We start from the raw sequence: 22440 nt of genomic DNA on the forward strand, positions 1-22440 counted from the left end.
ATAGTGTATTGTTTAGCCTCCATATGTTTGTATGTTTTACAAATTTTTTCCTGTAATTGATATCTAGTCTCATAGCATTGTGGTCAGAAAAGATGCTTGATACGCTTTCAGTTTTCTTAAATTTACCAAGCCTTGATTTGTGACCCAAGATATGATCTATCCTGGAGAATGTTCCATGAGCACTTGAGAAGAAAGTGTATTCTGTTGCTTTTGGATGGAATGTCCTACAAATATCAATTAAGTCCATCTTGTTTAATGTATCATTTAAAGCTTGTGTTTCCTTATTTATTTTCATTTTGAATGATCTGCCCACTGGTGAAAGTGGGGTGTTAAAGTCCCCTCCTATGATTGTGTTACTGTCGATTTCCCCTTTTATGGCTGTTAGCCATTGCCTTATGTTTTGAGGTGCTCCTATGTTGGGTGCATAAATATTTACAATTGTTATATCTTCTTGGATTGATCCCTTGATCATTATGTAGTGTCCTTCTTTGTCTCTTGTGATAGGCTTTGTTTTAAAGTCTGTTTTGTCTGATGTGAGAATTGCTACTCCAGGTGTCTTTTGATTTCCATTTGCGTGGAATATCTTTTTCCATCCCCTCACTTTCAGTCTGTATGTGTCGCTAGGTCTGAAGTGGGTGTGTTGTAGACAGCATATGTACTGGTCTTGTTTTCATTTCCATTCAGCCAGTCTGTGTCTTTTGATGGGAGCATTTAATCCCTTAACATTTAAGATAATTATCGATATGTGTGTTCCTATTACCATTTTCTTAATTGTTTTGGGTTTGTTACTGTAGGTCTTTTCCTTCTCTTGTGTATCCTGCCTAGAGAAGTTCCTTTAGCATTTGTTGTAAAGCTTGTTTGGTGGTGCTGAATTCTCTTAGCCTTTGCCTGTCTGTAAAGGTTTTAATTTCTCCGTCAAATCTGAATGAGATCCTTGCTGGGTAGAGTAGTCTTGTTTGTAGGTTTTTCTCCTTCATCTCTTTAAATATGTCCAGCCACTCCCTTCTGGCTTGCAGAGTTTCTGCTGAAAGATAAGCTGTTAACATTATGGGGATTCCCTTGTGTGTTATTTGTTGTTTTTCCCTTGCTGCTTTTAATATTTTTTCTTTTTGTTTAATTTTTGAGTTTGATTAATATGTGTCTTGGCATGTTTCTCCTTGGATTTATCCTGTATGGGATTCTCTGTGCTTCCTGGACTTGATTAACTATTTCCTTTTCCATATTAGGGAAGTTTTCAACTATAATCCCTTGAAATATTTTCTCAGTCCCTTTCTTTTTCTGTTCTTCTGGGACCCCTATAATTCGAATGTTGCTGCATTTAATGTTTTCCCAGAGGTTTCTGAGACTGTCCTCAATTCTTTTCATTCTTTTTTCTTTATTCTGCTCTGCAATAGTTATTTCCACTATTTTATCTTCCACGTCACTTATCCGTTCTTCTGCCTCAGTTATTCTGCTATTGATCCCTCTAGAGAATTTTTAATTTCATTTATTGTGTTGTTCCTCACCGTTTGTTTGCTCTTTAGTTCTTCTAAGTTCTTGTTAAACGTTTCTTGTATTTTTTCCATTCTATTTCCAGGATTTTGGATCATCTTTACTATCATTATTCTGAATTCTTTTTCAGGTAAACTGCTTGTTTCCTCTTCATTTGTTAGGTCTGGTGTTTTTTGCCTTGCTCCTTCATCTGCTGTGTGTTCCTCTGTCTTCTCATTTTGCTTATCTTACTGTGTTTGGGGTCTTCTTTTCACAGGCTACAGGTTCGTAGTTCCCGTTTTTGGTGTCTGTCCCCAGTGGCTAACGTTGGTTCAGTGGGTTGTGTAGGCTTCCTGTTGGAGGGGACTAGTGCCTGTGTTCTGGTGGATGAGGCTGAATCTTGTCTTTCTGGTGGGCAGGTCCACGTCTGTTGGTATGTTTTGGGGTGTCTGTGGCCTTATTATGATTTTAGGCAGCCTCTCTGCTAATGGATGGGGTTGTGTTCCTGTCTTTCTAGTTGTTTGGCATAGGGTGTCCAGCACTGTATCTTGCTCGTCGTTGAGTGGAGCTGTGTGTTGGGGTTGAGATGGAGATCTCTGCGAGATTTTCGCCATTTGATATTACGTGGAGCTGGGACGTCTCTTGTGGACCAGTGTCCTGAACTTGGCTCTCCTACCTCAGAGGCACAGCCCTGATGCCTGGCTCAAGCACCAAGAGCCTGTCATCCATACAGCTCAGAATAAAAGGGAGGGAAAAAAAGAAAGAAAGAAGAAGATAAAATAAAATAAAGTTATTAAAATAAAAAATAATTATTAAAAAATATTTTTTTAAGTAATAAAAAAAAAAAGGACAGACAGAACCCTAGGACAAATGGTAAAAGCAAAGTTATACAGACAAAATCACACACAGAAGCATACACATACACACACAAAAAGAGAAAAAGGGAAATATATATACATATATGGTTGCTCCCAAAGTCCACCTCCTCAGTTTGGGATGATTCGTTGTCTATTCAGGTATTCCACAGATGCAGGCTACATCAAGTTGATTGTGGAGATTTCGTCTGCTGCTCCTGAGGCTGCTGGGGGAGATTTCCCTTTCTCTGTTCGCACAGCTCCCGGGGTTCAGTTTTGGATTTGGCCCCGCCTCTGCATGCAGGTCGCCTGAGGGCATCTGTGTCCTCCCAGACAGGATGGGGTTAGAGGAGCAGCTGATTCGGGGGCTCTGGCTCACTCAGGCCAGGGGGATGGAGGGATATGGAGTGCGGGGCGAACCTGTGGCAGCAGAGGCCAGCGTGACGTTGCACCAGCCTGAGGCGCACCGTGCGTTCTCCCTGGGAAGTTGTCCCTGGATCCCGGGACCCTGGCAGTGATGGGCTGCACAGGCTCCCCAGAAGGGAGGTGTGGATAGTGACCTATGCTCGCACACAGGCTCCTTGGTGGCGGCAGCAGCAGCCTTAGCGTCTCATGCCCGTCTCTCGGGTCGGTGCTGATAGCCGCGGCTCGTGCCCGCCTCTGGAGCTCCTTTAAGCAGCGCTCTTAATCCCCTCTCCTTACGCACCAGGAAACAAAGAGGCAAGAAAAAGTCTCTTGCCTCTTCGGCAGCTCCAGACTTTTTCCCGGACTCCCTCCCAGCTAGCTGTGGCACACTAGCCCCCTTCAGGCTGTGTTCACACAGCCAACCCCAGTCCTCTCCCGGGGATCCGACCTTCAAAGCCCGAGCCTCAGCTTCCAGCCCCCACCCTTCCCGGTGGGTGAGCAGACAAGCCTCCCGGGCTGGTTAGTGCTGGTCAGCACCGATCCTCTGTGCGGGAATCTCTCCGCTTTGCCCCCTGCACCCCTGTTACTGCGCTCTCCTCTGTGGCCCCCGAAGCTCCCCCCTCTGCCACCCGCAGTCTCTGCCCGCAAAGGGACTTGTAGTGTGTGGAAACCTTTCTTCCTTCACAGCTCCCTCCCACTGGTGCATGTCCCATCCCTATTGTTTTGTCTCTGTTTTTTCATTTTTCTTTTGCCCTACCCAGGTACGTGGGGAGTTTCTTGCCTTTTGGCATGTCTGAGGTCTTCTGCCAGCATTCAGTAGGTGTTCTGTAGGAGTTGTTCCACATGTAGATACATTTCAGATGTATTTGTGGGGAGGAAGGTGATCTCCATGTCTTACTCTCCCGCCATCTTGAAGCTCCCTCTCAAGACAATCTTTTTCTTTGGTACACAGTGCAAGTACTTTATGCATACTTCCGATTTTGTCTTATGGAACATTTTAAAAGATATTTAACAAAATTAATAATTTTTACTCCTTCACAAGAATATGACTTCTATAATTTAGTGCCACTACCTTGATTTGTGATGAGGTGCTTTATTCACCGGTGGGTTATTTTTGCACCATTAGCTCAAATGTTAACATAGTAAAAAAGAGCAAAAACATCTCAGTATTGTTATAAAAATAGCTTTGAAGTTTGGGGCCCCTGAAGGGTCTTGAAGGTCCCCAGAAGTCTGTGACCACAATTTGGGTAAGCACTCAGACACGGGTGTCAAATGGGGCAGGGTTCTCATCCGGACGCTTCAACTTACTAGCTAAACACTTGTTAGTTTTTCTTATCCACAGTCCTCTTAATGTTGATTATAATAAATCTTACCTCTTAGGATTATTGTGATGATTAAATGAGATAATACATATAAACCGTTTAACACAGTTCCAGGTACATAGTTAGTATTAAGGGCTTAACCATTATCAGTGTTCTTGTTTTACTTATTAGAATCTGTTCATGTTGCACTGTTTCTTTGGTTATGTTAATATGATTTACATTTTAAAAAGCATTATATTACAAGCTATAATGGATATATTATTTTGCTGCATTAGTTAACAAACACTTTGCTGGAGGAAATATGATACTAACAATAAAGACTTTCTTGTTTGTCCGAGTTGGTGAGATTGCCACTTCATTTTAAATTTTAACCTTTTTTATTGCTTGATTTTTAAGGTACTTTTCCGTCTCCCAGAAGGTGTTGCATAGCACGTCTTATAGATTCAATACAGTCATTAATGTGCCAGGCACTGTGTTCCATACTACTTTGTTTTATCTATAAGAATGCAGTATTTATTGGCTGCTTTATTAAGATAAAGATTAGAAACAGATAATCTTTTGTTTCAGGGTTACTGGTTCACAAAAATATCAGAATATAATTTTTTTCTATTTAAAATATTCTAAAGAGTTGCTCTGTAAATCACTGTTATCATATAGATTTATAATTCTCACCTCCTGACTTTTGTCCCCTTGTTGCTGGTTATGAAAGCAGGTTTTGTACTTGCAAATGTTTCCCCAAGATTCTAAGAAGATAGGAGTACTATTAAATAAGGAGAGCTATTTATTACCGCTTTTGCCTGTATTATGTAGTTTTTTTTATTTACGTGAAACCCTTTCCCATTCCACCGAATTTATCCTGGTTTAACGTAAGCCATCATCTTTGTTCATTGTTGAAAAAGCTAACAGTCTTTTGAAAATGAGTAACAGAATGGAACAATACAAATGTTTTATGGGACGTTTTCTTGATTTTCAAGAATTTTCCTTCATATCAAGTCATGTTATTTTATATGTGGTTAAGAAGGCAATAGTGAGTCAGATATAGACAAAATAAAGGATCTTGTAGAATTTGAAAAGTTGAGGGAAAAGATTTTATGTAAGAATTTTTGAAATTTTGTGAACTCAGAGTAGTTGACATGGGATTGAGGAATATTGATTCTGAGAGCCAGCAGGACTAGAAATACTTTAGCCTTCTTCATCTGTGCCTTGCATTAATTGAGTCTACCTCGACCTCTGAAACATCATGTACAGTTCCCAGTGCTCAGGATTCTCTTCTCTTTACCTTCCACTCCTATCTCCTGGTTCCAAAACGTGTGTAGCTTTTGTTAGATGGCTTCATGAGGTTAACTCAGAATTTTGGGTTGTTGAAATACTTTCCGATTGTAGAAGCTTCTGGGCTGTTATTAAGAATGATAATTGTACTTCCTGTGCTGATATCTGATATATGCCACATCTTCTGCCAGGTGTTTTAGAGCCATTAACTAATCTTCACAATAATCCTAAAGGTTCAAAGAGATATGTAGCTACCAGATGACAAAACCAGAGTTTCAAAGTTTCAAGAAAATATATGAAAATGTACTGCTTTGAAAACCTGCTGTTTTTCAAGCATCCTTTACTTGAATGGCTAGATGTACATTTTTCTAAGGCAGAGAATCATTGCAAGGCATCTATCTAATGGTCAACATGCATTTTACAGAGGTGGCTTACAGTAACCTAAATATAAAAATGCTTTTGACTTGAGGTAAACAGAAAATATGTTCATTAAAAAAATAGATTAAGAAAGTCAATTAGAAGGGACTCCCTTTTGTATTAATTTTTATTATTACTATGTATATTAGAGAGAGAGAACACATAATATGTTTGTAAATAAATCCATTTGACAAAAGATTCACCTAGAGTTTATATTATAAGAAATATTTCCTTTTTTAATCTTTTTCATTTTTATATATTTGTAAGTTTTTGAGCCTTAATTTTCTGCTCTTGAAAATCAAGTTAATGAGCCCCTGCCTTTGTTTTTCCTATTGATGTTTCGAACTTTGACATTACCAGACCATATAGAAAGGCTTCATGAAATGGTTAATAACACTATACTTTCTTGATTATTGCTAGGGGGCAGTATTTACTCAGCTGACTCTTTCAGCAGACTAGCACTAGGCTAATTCAGGAACATATAATTTCATGATCTGGAGAAAACAGAATGTGTGAATGTATGATTTCTTTTCACTGGGTTTGTTTCCAACTTTAAATCGGGAAGTAGCTAATAATATCTCTAACTTAATAAGACTAATTTTATATATTTTTCATATTTAAGAAAATATTTCATTATTTGTTTTTTTAATTAAAACCTAAACTACCCTAGTATTCAAAATTATCTTATTTTGCTGTCTTTTTTGTATCAGACTGTATTATGAAGATATAGCAATATGCTAAGAAATTATTTAAGATGAAAATATCAGTTAAAATTTTAATAGGGAGAAATAATAGAAGGAATAAATAACAGGCATTACAGTCTCACAGAGTATATTACATATTTATTTACTTGACTTTAGTTGGTAAGCAGTGACTGGTGCTGGTGAGAACCTAGGAGTTGTTATATATTAAAGAAATTTTTCAACTTGAATTATTACTTTTCAAATATTTATTAGAATATGCTTCATTTTGCTTATTTCTAATAACTGTTTTCATAATTGTTGTCAAAGTATAAGTATATAGTTCAGCATTTCAAGTTTAATGTTTTTTCCATACTTGCCACTATTTAATATGAAGGATACACACACACACATACACACCCCAAGGAAGATTAACTGATTTTCTCTTTATTTCATATGTATTGAAAACTTCTAAATAAATTGTGTAATCTTGTGACTATTTAATCTTTTAATCTGTCCCTTTCAAATATCTTTATTATATATATTTCATTCTTTCAACAAATATTTCAGTGCCTATTTTGTACCAGACATTTTCCTAGGCCCTGGTTACATAAATGGAAAAAAAAAAGACAGAAATCTCTGCCCTCATTCAACTTATATTTTAGTGGGGGGCAGACAATAAAGATAAATATACTTTGTGGTATGTTAGGTAGTGATAAGTACTGAACAAAAAACAGCTGAATCAGGGACATGGAGGTTAAGTGCTCAGGTGAAGGAGGGACTGAATATTTCAGTAAGGTAAAGGCTCATAGAAAAGGTGACTTCTGAATAAATGCCTTAATGAATTGAGGGAAAGAGCAATCCAAACAGAAGCAACAGCAAGAGCAGCAAGAGCTACAGCCCTGAGGTGTAAGCATTCCAGGGATGTCAAAGGAGCAGCCAGGAGACAAGAGACCAGTGTGACTGGAGCACAGTGAACAAGGAGATGAAGGTCAAAGAGGTAATTGAAGGGCCACATTACACAGAGTCTTATAGATCAGGAGTCCCCACCCCGCTGGCCAGGGACCTGTCCCGGTCCCGGCCTGTTGGGAACAGGGCCGCACAGCAGGAGGTGAGCGGCGGGGCGGGTAAGCAAGCCAGCGAAGCTGCGTTCTGCCACTCCCCATCGCGGCTCACGTTACCGCCTGAACCATTCCTCCCCTCCCGCCGCCATCCGTGGAAAAATTGTCTTCCATGAAACTGGTCCCTGGTGCCAAGAGGGTTGGGGACTGCTGTTATAGATCATAGTTAGGACTTTAGCTTTTATTGTCGGTAGTGGAAAGCCACTGAAAGCTACATGTTCTTATCTAAACATTTTAACAAGATCATTCTGCCTGCTATGGTAAGAAAAATCCAAGGAGGGGCAAGGATGGAATCTAGAAGACTAGTCATGGGCTATTGTAATAATCTAGGCAAGAGATGATGGTGGCTTGAATCAGGAAACTAGCAGTAGAAGTGGTGAGAAGTTTTCATATTCTGGATATATTTTGAAGGTAGAGCTGGCAGGACTGCTGGTGACAAATGTACAATGTGGAAGAAAGAGGAGATAAGAATGATTCCACAGTTTTGTTTACCTGAGCAACTGGAAGAATAGGATCGCTCTTAACGAAGATTTGGAAGACTGTACTTGGAGGCACAGATTTTGGAAGCAGTGTCCAGAGCTTAGTTTGGGACATAATATGCATATCTATCAGATATACAAGTGGAAATGTCAAGTAGGCATTTGTACATACCAGTTTGGATTTCAGGAGAGAGGTCTGGGATAGAGCTGTAGATATAATTCCTCACATCATTTGGAGAAAATAGAAGAGAAAAAAGTTCTAACCACTGAATATAGGGCATGCCAATATTTAAGTCAGGGAGATAAATTGGAACCAACAAAAGAGATGGAGAAGGAGCAGTCAGAAAACTAGATGAATGTGGTTTCTTGGAAGCCAAGTTAAGGTGGGGGGCAGGTGGTTAGAGGAGGTGAGAATAGTAAATTATGTCAAAGCCTGCTGATTGGTAAAGACTGAGAATGAGAATTGACCATTAGATTTAGAAATATGGAGACCTTTGATGACCAAGAGAAGAGCAGTTCTGGTGGTGAGGTGAAGGCTAGAACCTAATTGGAGTGGATTGAGAGAATATTTAATGAATAGCTACTGCTCTTAATGAACTGTAAGATCCTTAGAAGCTAGAGCTATGCTTTCTTCACTGCTTATCCTATCAGGCATAGAGTGAATTCTCCCTAACTCTATCTTCTGTTCTATTCAGACCTCCAACAAATTCCATGAGGCCCACTCACATTAGGGAGGGCAGTCTGCCTTACGAAGTCTACTGATTTTCATGTTGATCTCATCCGGAAACACCCTTAAAGACACATCCGGAATAATGTTTAACTAAGTGTCTGGGCACCTGTGTGAGTAAAGTTTACACATAAAATTAACCATCACAAGAACCATTGACTTCTGTTGTGGTTATTGCTATGGTTGCCTTTAAACCTACCAATTTGTTATTTTTATTCTATTTGTCCTATCAGTTCTTTGTTCTCTTTTTCCTTTTTATCTGCCTTCTTCGGATTTGTTGGATATATTTTTTGTGATTCTATTTTATCTCCTTTGTTAAGACACTAGCTATAACTTTGTTGTTTTCCTATTGGTTTCTTTAAGATTTACACAGTGGTCCTCAACCAGGGGCAGTTTTGCCTCCCACAGGATTTTTTGGCAAAGTCTGAGACATTTTTGACAAAACTGAGCAAGTGCTACTGGCATCTAGTACAGAGGCTGGGTTGCTACAAAAATCTTAAAACGCAAACTACACCTCCCCCTTGAAAGAGTTGTCCAACGCAAAATGTGAATAGTTCTGAGGTTAAATTCTGGTTTATACTATAATTCTTTAACTTATTATAACCTGCTTTTAAGTAGTATTATACCTCTTCACATATAGTATAAATACTTTACAACATATACCTCCATTTTACCCTCCTGGCATTTGTATTATTGTTGTCCTACCTTTTATTTCTACATATATTATAAGCTCCACATAAATTATTAGTTTTGCTTTAGAGAGTCACTTTTTTTCTGGCTGTGCCACGCAGCTTGTGGGATCTTCGTTCCCCGTCGAGGGATTGAACCCAGGCCCTTGGCAGTGAAAGCGTGGTGTCCTAATCACTGGACTGCCAGGGAACTCCCGAGAGTCAGTTATTTTTAAAGACTTTCTTTTTAATAAAAGTTTTTTATATTTAACTACATTTTTATAATCCTGAGTCTCTTCATTCTTCTGTATAGGTCCAGATTTCCATGTGGTATCATTTTCCTTCTGCCTGAAGGACTGACTTCAGCATTTCTTATAGTGCAGGATTGCTGCTGATAAATTCTTTCAGTTTCTGTTTGTGTGAGAGTCTTTATTTTACCTTTCTCTTTGAAAGATACTTTTGCTGGACATACAATTCTAAGTTGATAGTTTTTTTTTTTTAATTACTTGAAAAATGTTGCTCCACTGTCATTTTTTGTGCCCTGTTTTTGACAAGAAAACATTCCTCTCACTGATGCTTTTACATGGTGTGCCTTTTTTCTCTGGCTATGGTGTAAGATTTTTTGAGAAATCTGATAATGATGTACCTTGGTATAGTTTTCTTCATGTTTCACGTGCTTCAGGTTCTTGAGATTATTTACTCTATCAGATTATAGTTTTCATCACTTTTGGAAAATATTCAGCTATTATTTCTTCAAATATTTTTTTCTGTCCCCTCTCATCTTCTCTCTGTCTTTTGCAGTCTCCAATAACATATATATTCAGCTGGTTGAAGTTGCTCACTGATGCATACGACATGTTTTGTTTTTCTTTATCCCCCGTCCATGTTTCATTTTGGGTAGTTTCTATTGCCGTATTTTCAGGCTTACTTATCTTTTCTTCTGCAGTGTCTGATCTGCTCTTAATCCTATTCAGTGTATTTTTTAACTCAAACATTGTATTTTTCATCTCTAGAGAGGTTTTTTTGGTTCTTTTTTATATCTACTATGTCTCTACTTAACGTGTTCAATTATTTGTTAGATTTTTGAACATATGTATACAGATATAAAAAGCATTTTGAGGGCTTCCCTGGTGGTGCAGTGGTTGAGAGTCCAACTGCTGATGCAGGGGACATGGGTTCGTGCCTCAGTCCAGGAAGATCCCACATGCCACAGAGCGTCTGGGCCTGTGAGCCATGGCCGCTGAGCCTGCGCGTCCGGAGCCTGTTCTCTGCAATGGGAGAGGCCACAACAGTGAGAGGCCCACGTACCACAAAAAAAAAAAAAAAAAAAAAGCATTTTGACATCCTTGCCTGCTATTACAAACATTTATGTTAGTTCTTTGTCCATTTTGAGTGAATGATTTTTCTTCTCGTTATGATCATTTTTTTTTCTGCTACTTTGCACTACTGATTTTTTTTTAATGAATTTCAGTCATTGTGAATTTTACCTTCTTGGTTATTGGATATTTTTATGTTTTTGTAAATATTCTTGAGCTTTTTTTTGGAGATGCAGCTAGGTAACGTTGAAACAGTTTGATCTTTTCAAGGCTTGCTTTTAAGGTTTGTTAAGTGAGACCAGGGCAGCATAATTTTGGAGCATAATTTTGCCCCATTACTAAGGCAATATCCTTTTGAGTACTCTACCTTATGCCTCGTTTATTTCAGGGTTTTAAAAAAAATTCTAGCTAGTGGTAAGATGAACCATGCCTGGCTTTGTGTGAGCCTGGCATGTTTTCCCCCTGATCCTTTCAGGTGGTTCCTCCCCACTTTGTGTTCTTCCTCATACACATGCTCTCTTCAATAAAAGGGATTGTTAGTTTTGTTGCTGAAGTAACTCAGGTAAGATTCCTAATGACAAACAGTTGGCTTTGATCAGAAGGGTAGAGCGTAATATAATTTATGTTATATCCTTAAAAGCAAGAAAAGTTAAATAATACTGATGGAACTTATATATACAGACTGTATGTTTAAATTTAAATTAGGCTGAAAAATTCAGAGTTTATTATATTTTATTGTTTTCTACAACCAATACTCTATAGTGAAGTCACATACCTCTGTACTCCTCAGTTTCCCCATTTGTAATGGCTGTGTCAGTGCATATAAGTGATGATCTTGTGGGAGCAATGGGTTTATTTCACATACAGTACTTAGATTTTAATGTAGTCTATAACTGTACTTATGGTTCTTGACTGACATTTAATAGCATAGATACTCAATTGTGTATAATGCAAAGAAATATTCAACTCTACTTATAAATTCACAATTGATAGGTGCTGAAAAACTATTTATTTAAACGCTATAGGTAGTACAAAAATCTTTGTCTTAATAGGAGCATGCACTGACATAAAACATAAAAGTAGAGCTTTTTCAGATTTTTCTATAAATTATTGTTGGTTTTTGATACTTGTTATTAACAAAGGAGATTTTACTCTACTTTTAGAAATTAAGAATGATTTCTCACTTTCAAAATCTCACAAAATTAATTGGGGTGTGTGTGTGTGTGTGTGTTTCATTTCTAGAGAGTAAACTTAGGAAAATAAATTTGTCACTCATCTAAAGAACTAAATTATTTCATTCCTGGATCTCATTACTTTTAGTCTCTTATGAAGCTTCCTGTTAATTTAGAAAGTGGTAATAGAAGGCATAAGCTTCATAAAAATTTTTAATGAGACATTTTGGACATTTTTCAAATATCATCTCATCATGTTTCAAAAAATACTCAGTAAGGGTAACTCAACACTGATGAGGACTCTTCAAATCTTAGGAATATTTTATTCCTAAGAACAAAGTTCTCCTTTGAAAAGTAGACCTTTGAAATTAGCATGCTAGTACTGTGTTTGGATTAGACATTGTCTTGAGTGTAGTCTTTGATGAAATGAAAATACTCTGTGGAATAAGCCTTGGCCAAAGGATCATCTGCAGCATTTGTAATAGATGTCATTATTTAATAGAATATTTGTGATAATAATTATAATTATCTAGATTCTCTTTTATTTTTTAAAATTTTTATTGAAGTATAATTGATTTACAATGTTGTGTTAGTTTCTAGTGTATAGCAAAGTGATTCAGTTTTATATATATATATATATATATTCTTTTTTAGATTCTTTTCCATTATAGGTTATTACAAGATATTGAGTATAGTTCCCTGTGCTATACAGTAGGTCTTTGTTGGTTATCTATTTTATATACAGTAGTGTGTATATGTTAATCCCAAACTCATAATTTATCCCCCCTCCTTTCCCCTTTGGTAACTGTAAGTTTGTTTTCTATGTCTGTGAGTCTATTTCTGTTTTGTAAATAAGTTCATTTGTATCAGTTTTTTAGATTCCACATCTAAGCAATATCATATGATATTTGTTGTTCTCTGTCTGCCTTACTTCACTTAGAATGATCATCTCTAGGCCCATCCATGTTGCTGCATATGGCATTATTTCTTTCTTTTTTATGGCTGAGTAATATTCCATTGTATGTATATACCACATCTTCTTCATCCATTCATCTGTCATTGTACACTTAGGTTGCTTCCATGTCTTGGCTATTGTAAATAGTGCTGCAATGAACATTTGGGTGCACATATCTTTTTGAATTAGAGTTTTCTTCAGATATATGCCCAGGAGTGAAATTGATGGATCATATGGTAACTCTGTTTTTAGTTTTTTAAGGAACCTTCATACAGTTCTCCATAGTGGCTGTACCAATTTACATTCCCATCAACAGTGTAGGAGGGTTCCTTTTTCTCCACACCCCCTCCAGCATTTATTATTTGTAGACTTTTTGATGATGGCTATTCTGACCAGTGTGAGGTGATACCTCATTGTAGTTTTGATTTGCCTTTCTCTAATAATTAGTGATGTTGAACATCTTTTTATGTGCCTCTTAGCCATCTGTATGTCTTTGGAGAAACGTCTATTTAGAACTTCTGCCCATTTTTTGATTTTTTTTTTATATAGAGCTGTGTGAGCTGTTTATATATTTTGGAAATTAATCGCTTGTCAGTCGCATCATTTTCAAATATTTTCTCCCATTCCATAGCTTATCTTTTCATTTTGTTTATGGTTTCTTTTGCTGTGCAAAAAAAGCTTTTCAGTTTAATTATGTCCCATTTGTTTATTTTTTTTATTTCCATTACTCTAGGAGGTGGGTCCAAAAAAATATTGCTGTGATTTATGTCAGAGAGTGTTCTGCCTATGTTTTCCTCTAGGATTTTTATAGTATCCAACCTTACATTTAGGTCTTTAATCCATTTTGAGTTTATTTCTGCATATGGTGTTAAAGATTATGTTTTTAATCAGTGGAGTAGACCAAAACATAGAGCTTTTTTTACCATTCAGTTTACTGGAAGTCATTCTAATTATCTCTTTTATTTCCTCTTTATCCATCCCCTGCATCCCTATCTTTTTCCACTCATAGCTCTATGCCATCCCTTGGTTTCTCACCATGTTTACTCGTAAGTATCATTTTCCCTTTTCTTTCAATATTGTATTAGCAAAAGAACAGCTTCATTCTTCCCCAGTATATTATAGTTACAATAATACTAAGCAGATTTAATTACATGAGCATGCTTATGTAACTCTAAGGTAATATAGTTGGGTAGAAATTTTTTTCAATTGTTCTGACTACTAAATATCAAAAAGGTTGTTCTATAAGATGAAAACCTATCTGATATATCATGACATTCATAAAATCTCTGCCCTCTATTGAAAAATAAATTAATATTAACTATAGTATTTACATAGAGTTCTGGAAGGCAACTGTTACAACCAAATCAGACTCAATTTTTAGAGATTGTCTAATAACTAATACTTTTGTTATTTCCTATCCTAGAATTCCTCTAGAAATAAACAGTTTATGTGAATATGTAATACTTTAATCAGTTACAGATATTAATACAGTGGATATTCTGCTTAAATATGTACATTTGATTAATGGAATACAATATTTGAAGTAGATCTGTATGCACTGGCCTGGAAAGATGTTCAGAGTATTGATAAATGAAAAAAAGAAAGTTTCCAAAAATAAAAAATTGCTAATCAGATTTTTTTATGGGAATTTCAAAAAGCAGTTTTTAGAGTGCATAATAGAAATATAATGATACTGAATCTATATCAATACTAAAATTCTTCTAAGTATATAAACTTGTGAGAATAATATGACCTGAAAATTCTAGGAAGAAACAGAATGAATGTAACAGCTATACCAAGATTGATAGTGGTGGCTAGAAAATGTCATCTATTTGATCAATCTGATTATCAGTTTTTTAAGATGCCTTAGGAAGCAGTAAATCTACAAAGCCAAATATGCATTTTACAAAAAACAGTTTGCCAATATTTGTTCTGTAATAGTTTTGACCATAAGGGAATTACCATGTCTAGTAAAGTAGCTTGTTGTTGTTTTAATTTTTTATTTTTAATCTCAATTAATTAATTTATATTTGTCATTTTACAGATGTATTTCCACTGCACAAAATTTTCCACCTCTGGGATACCCTACTGCTTGGGAATTCCTCCTTCCCATTCTGTATCGGAGTAGCAATTCTTCAGCAGCTGCGTGACCGGCTTTTGTCTAATGGCTTTAATGAGTGCATTCTTCTCTTCTCTGATTTACCAGGTATAGATATATATAAATGGAATTACTAAGTGAAATTTAATTATAGGATAATGAGACATTCTTATAGCAATTTGCAAAAATAATCGTACAAGCCTTCAGAATCTCTTCTGCTTGAGCCTCATCATCCATCTCTGAATTATCTCCCTTGCATAGTACCTGTTCTGCTGGCCCAGCATTGTAGATATAAAACTGGGTCATAATAGTTCACTATCATTTACTTTCATGTCAGTGATGCCATCAAAAAGGTAAAGGGCAGGGCGGTGGGGGCGGGTGGGGTGACACATTTGCCTTGTTTAGGATAGGCCTATTTATCTCCAACTGATAGAGAGTAAATAAAGGCCACTTGGGAAGGGGTTTGAGAATTTTATACAGAGATGTAATTCACATGGAACTTTGCTCTCTCCTATCCATAGCTGCTTGCTAACAGTTTGACAGTTTGAGGAAAGGAGAAACCCTGTCCTCTTGGGAGAGCAAGTCACACTCCAGGGAAATTCCATTTATACAATGCAGGATAGTAAGTCAAGCTATATATTGTATTCATAAGTGAGGAGCTTGTAAGTTTAGGAGTTGAATGCTTAAGTGTAGAAATATTGAATGTAACTATGGTTTAAGCTTTGATGCTTTCGCTGAAAAGATGAAAGTAATATGGTTACATAGGATATAACAATCTGTGGAAGAAAAAACTAAACTACATTTTTGTGGAAACCAAAATGTTTTTCAAGTAGAAAAATTCTGCTTTCTTCAAATAGCATTTCATTGGCTCCAACCCTTCTATGTGTTTATTGCTGTTCTCCATATTTTCAGGCAGCCACAAGTGATTGCTGAAAATAAACACACTTAAAATTATCCAAGAGATAAATTTGTCTAAAAATCAAAGTATAAAAGAAAAGTACCTTAATGCTATATATTTAATAAGTACTCTCAAAAGAAATAAGAAACCTGATGCCTAGAAATAGAGACACAGATGCAGAGAACAAACATATGGACACCAAGGGGGGAAAGTGGCGGGGGGGTGGTGGTGGTGGTGGTGGGATGAATTGGGAGATTGGGATTGACATGTATACACTAATATGTATAAAATAGGTAACTAATAAGAACCTGCTGTATAAAAACTAAATAAAATAAAATTCAAAAAAAAAGCCAACTGTGAGGACTTACACTACAATAAACCTTCAAAGGGATACAAGCTTTCAGTTATAAGATGAATAAGTTCTGAGGATCTAAAAGACAACATGGTGACAGTAGTTAATAATACTGTATTGTATGCTTGAAATTTGCTAAGAGTAAATCTTAAGCATTCTTCCCACAAAACAAAAATAGTAACTATGTGAGGTGATAACTGTGTTAAGTTAATGTGATTGTGATAATAATTCCACAAAGTATATGCATATCAAATCATCCTGTTGTACATTTTAAATATGTACAATTCTTTATGTCAATAATGCTGGAGGAAAAACTAAAAAAAAAAAAAGAAGAGAAAAGAAACCTGCTGCCTACCCCAATTTTTATTTTTAGTGGATTATCTCTACCTGGTAGTTATCATCTTTCTGTTGTTGAAAATCTTCATCCTTTTGGGGAAAATAATAGCAAAAATTATTGGATTTATTTTAAAACTTCTACTTCCCCTTTCCCCCCAAATTAAAAGTATTCACCATCAGCTTTCTAACTTATCAAACTTTAATTAAAGTTAATTATTTCTTGTATCAACAAATAGTAGTTTAGTTCTTATGTTTTTTTTTCTGGGAGATTCTTTATGGAAATCAAGTTCTCTCTCTTTTTTTCCTATTGGTGTTGAACAGTTACAGAAAAGCTAGTTTTGCAAACTACAAATACTGTCTGTACCGTGCAGATATTTTCCTGTTGTTTCTAAATTGCCAAAGTAAGCAGAGGATGATTGATTAGAATTAAAAGAATTTTTCTGGTCAGGTCTAAAAAATATATGTTAGGAATGATGATTGTGCATTTTCAAGTAAAGTAAATTTAATACCTTTCCAATTTTGTGCATAAGTATTCCAGTTATACACTAGTGAAGGAATCTGTTTTCATATTGTATAGGCAGATTAGTGGTAATTCTGCTTGTACATTAGAATAAAGTCATTATTTCTGAAATCAGAAAGTAAGAGTATATGTTTGTTAGAACTGACTCATTGAAAAGGTAAACACTACTTACTTTTGAAAGTAGTGTGCCTCTATTGATGTGAATTGCATTGATCCTCAGTGCCATTATTCTGGCTCATCATTTACTTGGTCACTATATGATTCCAGCTGGGGAAGAAAAAAGTTTATAAGAAAAATGTGACTTAAGAAAAAAGAAGGGTGGAGGGGTTAAATGTAAACTTTGCCTTTAAGTACACCTGTGTTTCCTTTTATTTTTAATCACAGTGCACTTATTTGGGATGTCTTTCCTAATTAGATCTAATAGATGTCTTTTTTCATCGTGTTGAGCCCACTAACTGTACTTGATGCTTGAAGGAACTGGGAAGTGGTCATGGGAAGTCCTAAAAAGTGAATCCAGATTAATATACACACAAACACACTGAATGCGCCTTTTCTAAGCCAAATATTATGTGACATAAGCTTGGAACATGTTTGAAAGAAAGAAGAAAACATTTTTTAAGTCTACAAAATGAGAAGAGATAGGCTAACTCCATATTTCACCTTAATTCTTGAGATAGACTTTGTAGATAAAGATAGGTTAGGATTAAACATTAATTTGAATTTATTAAATATATTGTGCTTTACTGAAATCCCCACTTAACTGAGTTTAAAAGCATAAGTAATCAATCAGAACAAATTTAACTAAATTCTTTGCTGAAGCAGATTAGCAAATTCACTGTTCAGAACATCTGTTGACAGTAATATGATGGAATCACCATCCAGTTGGTAACCTTGTAAACAAAATAACCTCGCATTTTTTTTTAAGTTGTCCCTTTCTAGTTGTTTCTTTCTACAAAGAGGGGCCCAATAGCCTAGTGGTTAAGAGCATGGAATGTGGAGCCAGATAACCTGGGTTTTAGGTCCTAGCTCTACCCCTTACAGTTGTGTGACCTTAGGGACATGACTTAACCTCTTTGTATCTGTTTCCTTAACCCTGCTTGTATGAAAATGATAATTGTACCTACCTAATAGGATTGTTGTGCTAAATAAATCAGTACAACTTAGAGCAGTGCCTGGCAAAGAGCAAGTGCTATGTAAGTGATTATTATTATTAATGTTATTACCATCATCATCATTATTATGATTTTCCTCACTTTTTCCTTTCTATCATGACTGCTTTCCTATTGGTAAAATAAATGAAGCAATCACCCCATTTGGCTTTTTCTATGTATTATTGAGGTAGCTATCAATCATATAGATTTCCTTATTAGCAGAAGCAATGGAGAATTACCTAAGAAGTCAAGTAAGCCTTCAATATATATATATGTATGTATATTATGACTAAGAAGAACATCTCTTTTCATTGCTCAGAGACAACATAGTATAGTAGATAGCACAGTCTTTGGAGTCAAGACATACGGGTTTGAGTCCTAATTGCACCACTCACTACCTGTGTGAATTGGGAAACTTTCAGTATGGTTCTGCCACTGAAAAGAGTGAACTGTAGAGTGAAATAGACATGAGTTTACTTCCCAGCTCTGGCATATAGTAGCTGTGTGAACCTGGACAAGTTGTTAACCTCACTGGAAAGAGAATCCTATACATTATGAAAGTTTCAGTGAAATGGAGATAAAAATATCTGCTTTAGTGTTAGGGTGAGCATGAAAGATAATATGCATAATGTACCTGACGCAAAACCTGGTACCAAATATGCATAACTATTTCTTAAAGTACATGTAGCATGTACTTTATTTTATGTATTTTATTTTATGTATTTTAAACATGCAAAGAATGTGTAACATTCAATCTTTGTAAGTTCCCTCTCCTTTCTTCCTCCTTTTCTTAACTTCATACTAACCCTTTAGCTCTTGAAGAGAGAACACAGCAGAAAGGCATTATTATTTTTGCCAAAAACTGCTTCCAACTTCAGTTCCCTTTAGTAAATGGTATAGTGTGATGTCACATTACAAAGAAGTACAAGTGGTGCTAGAAAATTTTGCTGAAAGTTCTTGACATGTATTGGTTTGTGTGTCATTTCAGTACTAAAGGAAATAACCATGAGAGCAGTCTATTTGGCATTTCTCATACAATCTCAAAATAGTGGTAGGGTATTTTGGAAGAAATACTGGGTTTTTCATAGCGCCATCCAACACTGGATGTTGGCTACAGTTTCCAAGGTTACCACCTTGTAAGCCCAACTATAGGATGAGGTCCGTCATCCTTCAGCCTGTTCTCTGATATGATTCTGCTAGAGTGTCCATCTGGCTGACTTAAAAAAAAAATTTTTTTGAGGATACACCCAAACAGTATTCAAGATGAGTATGATAATCTGAATAAAACCAAAATGGTAATAATTTTAGAGTGGATTTATAATGGCTGAGATGTTTAAATGCTTTTTTGTTTTGTTGGTGTATTTCCTTTGTACAGTTGAAAATTAATTCAATATATTTATGTCATTATGGTTGAAATAAATTCTTAGAATGCATATCTGTATACCTCTGGACATCTTCAAAGATAGGAATTTTTTGAAGTAGGAAAGAAGTTTTTCTTAGAGAACCTATACAAAGAAATTGGGAAATCTGTGTGGAAGAACGCTTAATTTATTCTCAGAGATTAAAATAGTTACTTTACCATTAAAAGAAAAAAATACGTACATATAAACTATTTTTGAAGGAAATACTGAGTATATTGAAGGGACTTGAGCATAGGAAAAGTAAATCCTTTTTGCAGGAAGAAATCAACAGTTGGCTGAAACATCTTAGTTGTGTGATGTATGTTTTATTACAGAAGCTTAATTAAAAGAAAACGTTTTAAATAAAATTTTAAGGTGTTATCTCAATATTACCTACATACTTTACAATAGAATTCATTTTCAACACATACATGAAAAATACCAGTAGTATCTATTATGTAGCACTTCACTAATTCCTCAAAAATGTTGTATTAATATCTTAAGTAGCTAGGAAAGGGTACTTATCTTTTCTGACTTAAGACAATTTTGTAATGCAGTCTTTGTCATTATTTAGCATAGCATGGAATATTTCATGAAAACCATCCTTTTTTTTTTTTTTTTTTTTTTTTTTGGTACGTGGGCCTCTCACTGTTGTGGCCTCTCACGTTGCGGAGCACAGGCTCTGGATGCGCAGGCTCAGTGACCATGGTTCACGGGCCCAGCCGCTCCGCGGCATGTGGGATCTTCCCGGACCGGGGCACGAACCCGTGTCCCCTGCATCGGCAGGCGGCCTCTCAACCACTGCCCCACCAGGGAAGCCCAAAATCATACATTTTTTGAGCCACACAGTTATGTACCAGATTGCATAAGACCTATAATAAGAAATACAAGCCATTTTTTTGGAAATCGATGAGAATGAGAGAGTGAGGAGGAAATTCAATTTAGTTTATGAAATCATAGATTTTTAAGGTACTTTTGACAATCCCTGTGGTAGGAGAGTGGGAAAGAAGGTCAATGAGAAGTGATCTGGGTTTTCTGTTTTCCATTCTTTTTCTTTCCTTTTTTTTTTTTTTTTTGAACAGGGGTGGGGTTCAGTGAACAGTTTCTTGCTTACATTTAGGGATAAATATAAATTAAATAGGATTTTCATAATATAATGTAATCTCCCAATTGTAAACAGTGGCCCACATTTTTAAAAACTTTAACACTTGAGCCAAGTATAAATGATTGTAGCCAGTAGGCTACTAATGACTCCTTTATTAAATAAATAGTTATAATGGTGATAAGTGCTACAGAAAGCAATAGGAATTTATAACAGGACATTACCAAGTCTGAGGGAGGTAAAAAACCTTCTCTAAGAGAGTGATGTTAAAGGTAATATCTGAAATTAATCGACATTAGAATGTGAGAAGTGGAGAGAGGGGAGAATCTTCTAGATGGCAGGAAAAAAATGCTTGAAACCCCCCAAATAACTAAAGGAATTGGAGTGGTATACTTAGTGCAAAAGGGAAAGTGATTAGAAAAGAGAATGGAGAGGTGGACAAAGAGGTCATGGAGGATCTTATAAGCCACGTTAGGGATATTTAAAAATAAATTTGTAGAAGTATTTTCTTTTCAGTGTTTTTGAAAGAATGAAGAAGTATCCCTGAAAAGAACATCAGGTCCCAAAATTGAATGCCATATTGATATTTGTGGAGCATTCTGGTCCCTGAACATTCCTTTCAAGGAGCTCTATCATGAGCAAAAAGCAAAGGATTCTTAACATAAGTGCCCCCAGTAGGTATCCATAATTCCTTTTTTCTGGCTTGTGGAGAGCTGACCAGGTGAAAAAGTAGAGCAATGGTAGTACCCAGTTATTCAGTGAAGGTTTTGTATTGTCAGCCCTCTAAGATTTGATACCATTTTACTTGAAGCTGAGAATCCATAATTATTCACATTTTCTGCTTATAGCTACGTAATGTTAATGCATGTATATTTCTAAGCACATCTTCCTGGAATTACAAAAGGACAATCATAATGGAAATTAAATACGGAGATTTTAGCTATGGTCCTCCTCTTCCCACCACACCCATAAAAATTACATGTTAAGATTTTGATGGAATATTAAATTCTTCTGAGTTTAAAAAAGGTCAGGGATAGATGAAAGAGTAGTTAATGTGTTTTTATTAACATGATCGTATAGTCAGTGAAATAAAAATCATGAAAATTTATTTTTAAAATCTCATTAGGTTATTATCACCTTGTTGGGGGGGGAATACCGAATTATTTTTGGGAAAAGGAGAAAATTTGAAAGCAGATGTTAGAATACATGACTTCCAAGCTGAAAATAAATGTTTATGAAAAACACAAAGCCAGTAGAATGAGTCGTAAAGATTCAAATTGTGAGCTGAATCTCAGAAGCCAGAAAAATTCTTTTAACACTGAAATAGTTGTTGCTCTTGAAGCATACCACTAATTTTGCAGTATGTAAATAGTTTATAAAGTTAAAGGTCTGTCATGTGTTGGGAACTATAATGAAAAATAAGGTCAGGGTTGATCAGAATTTTTACTTACCTTGAAAGTTGACAGTAGATTAGAGTACTAGCACATCTTAAACCTGGTCCGGAGGTTTCAAGGCTCTTCTCCATAGGAAAGCGGTTTGTTTTATGATTGACAGGGATTCTGCTTTCTGAATTTTTTTGAGTAGTACAGAAATTATCTTATAGTTTCAATCAGTGATTAAACATACTTTGTTTCAAGATATCAATGATGGAAATTGTTTATATTTGTTTTATTGTTGAGTGTTTATATGTGCCTTAGGTTTGCAAGACAAAAAAATAAACAGAACAAT

At 35.9% G+C, this 22440-nt stretch overlaps 1 protein-coding gene across 6 annotated transcripts in view; it reads left to right on the forward strand.

Moving 5' to 3' along the window:
- Window positions 1–22440, forward strand: part of TBCK (TBC1 domain containing kinase) — a 234913-nt gene that overhangs the window by 112599 nt on the left and 99874 nt on the right. For all 6 annotated transcript variants that reach the window (XR_002643661.2, XM_022567080.2, XM_022567079.3 and 3 more), the window contains 2 exons: window positions 13865–13901; window positions 14900–15061. Coding sequence is in view for 5 of the 6 variants with exons in the window: in XM_022567080.2 (XP_022422788.2) it covers window positions 13865–13901; window positions 14900–15061 (199 nt within the window). In the remaining variant the exon portion in view is untranslated. The remainder of the gene's footprint in view (window positions 1–13864; window positions 13902–14899; window positions 15062–22440) is intronic.

This window comes from Delphinapterus leucas, chromosome 5 (assembly GCF_059928025.1).
Source record: "Delphinapterus leucas isolate spDelLeu-1000000601 "Yukka" chromosome 5, BTC_Dleu_Yukka2, whole genome shotgun sequence".
NCBI classification, from domain to species: domain Eukaryota; kingdom Metazoa; phylum Chordata; class Mammalia; order Artiodactyla; family Monodontidae; genus Delphinapterus; species Delphinapterus leucas.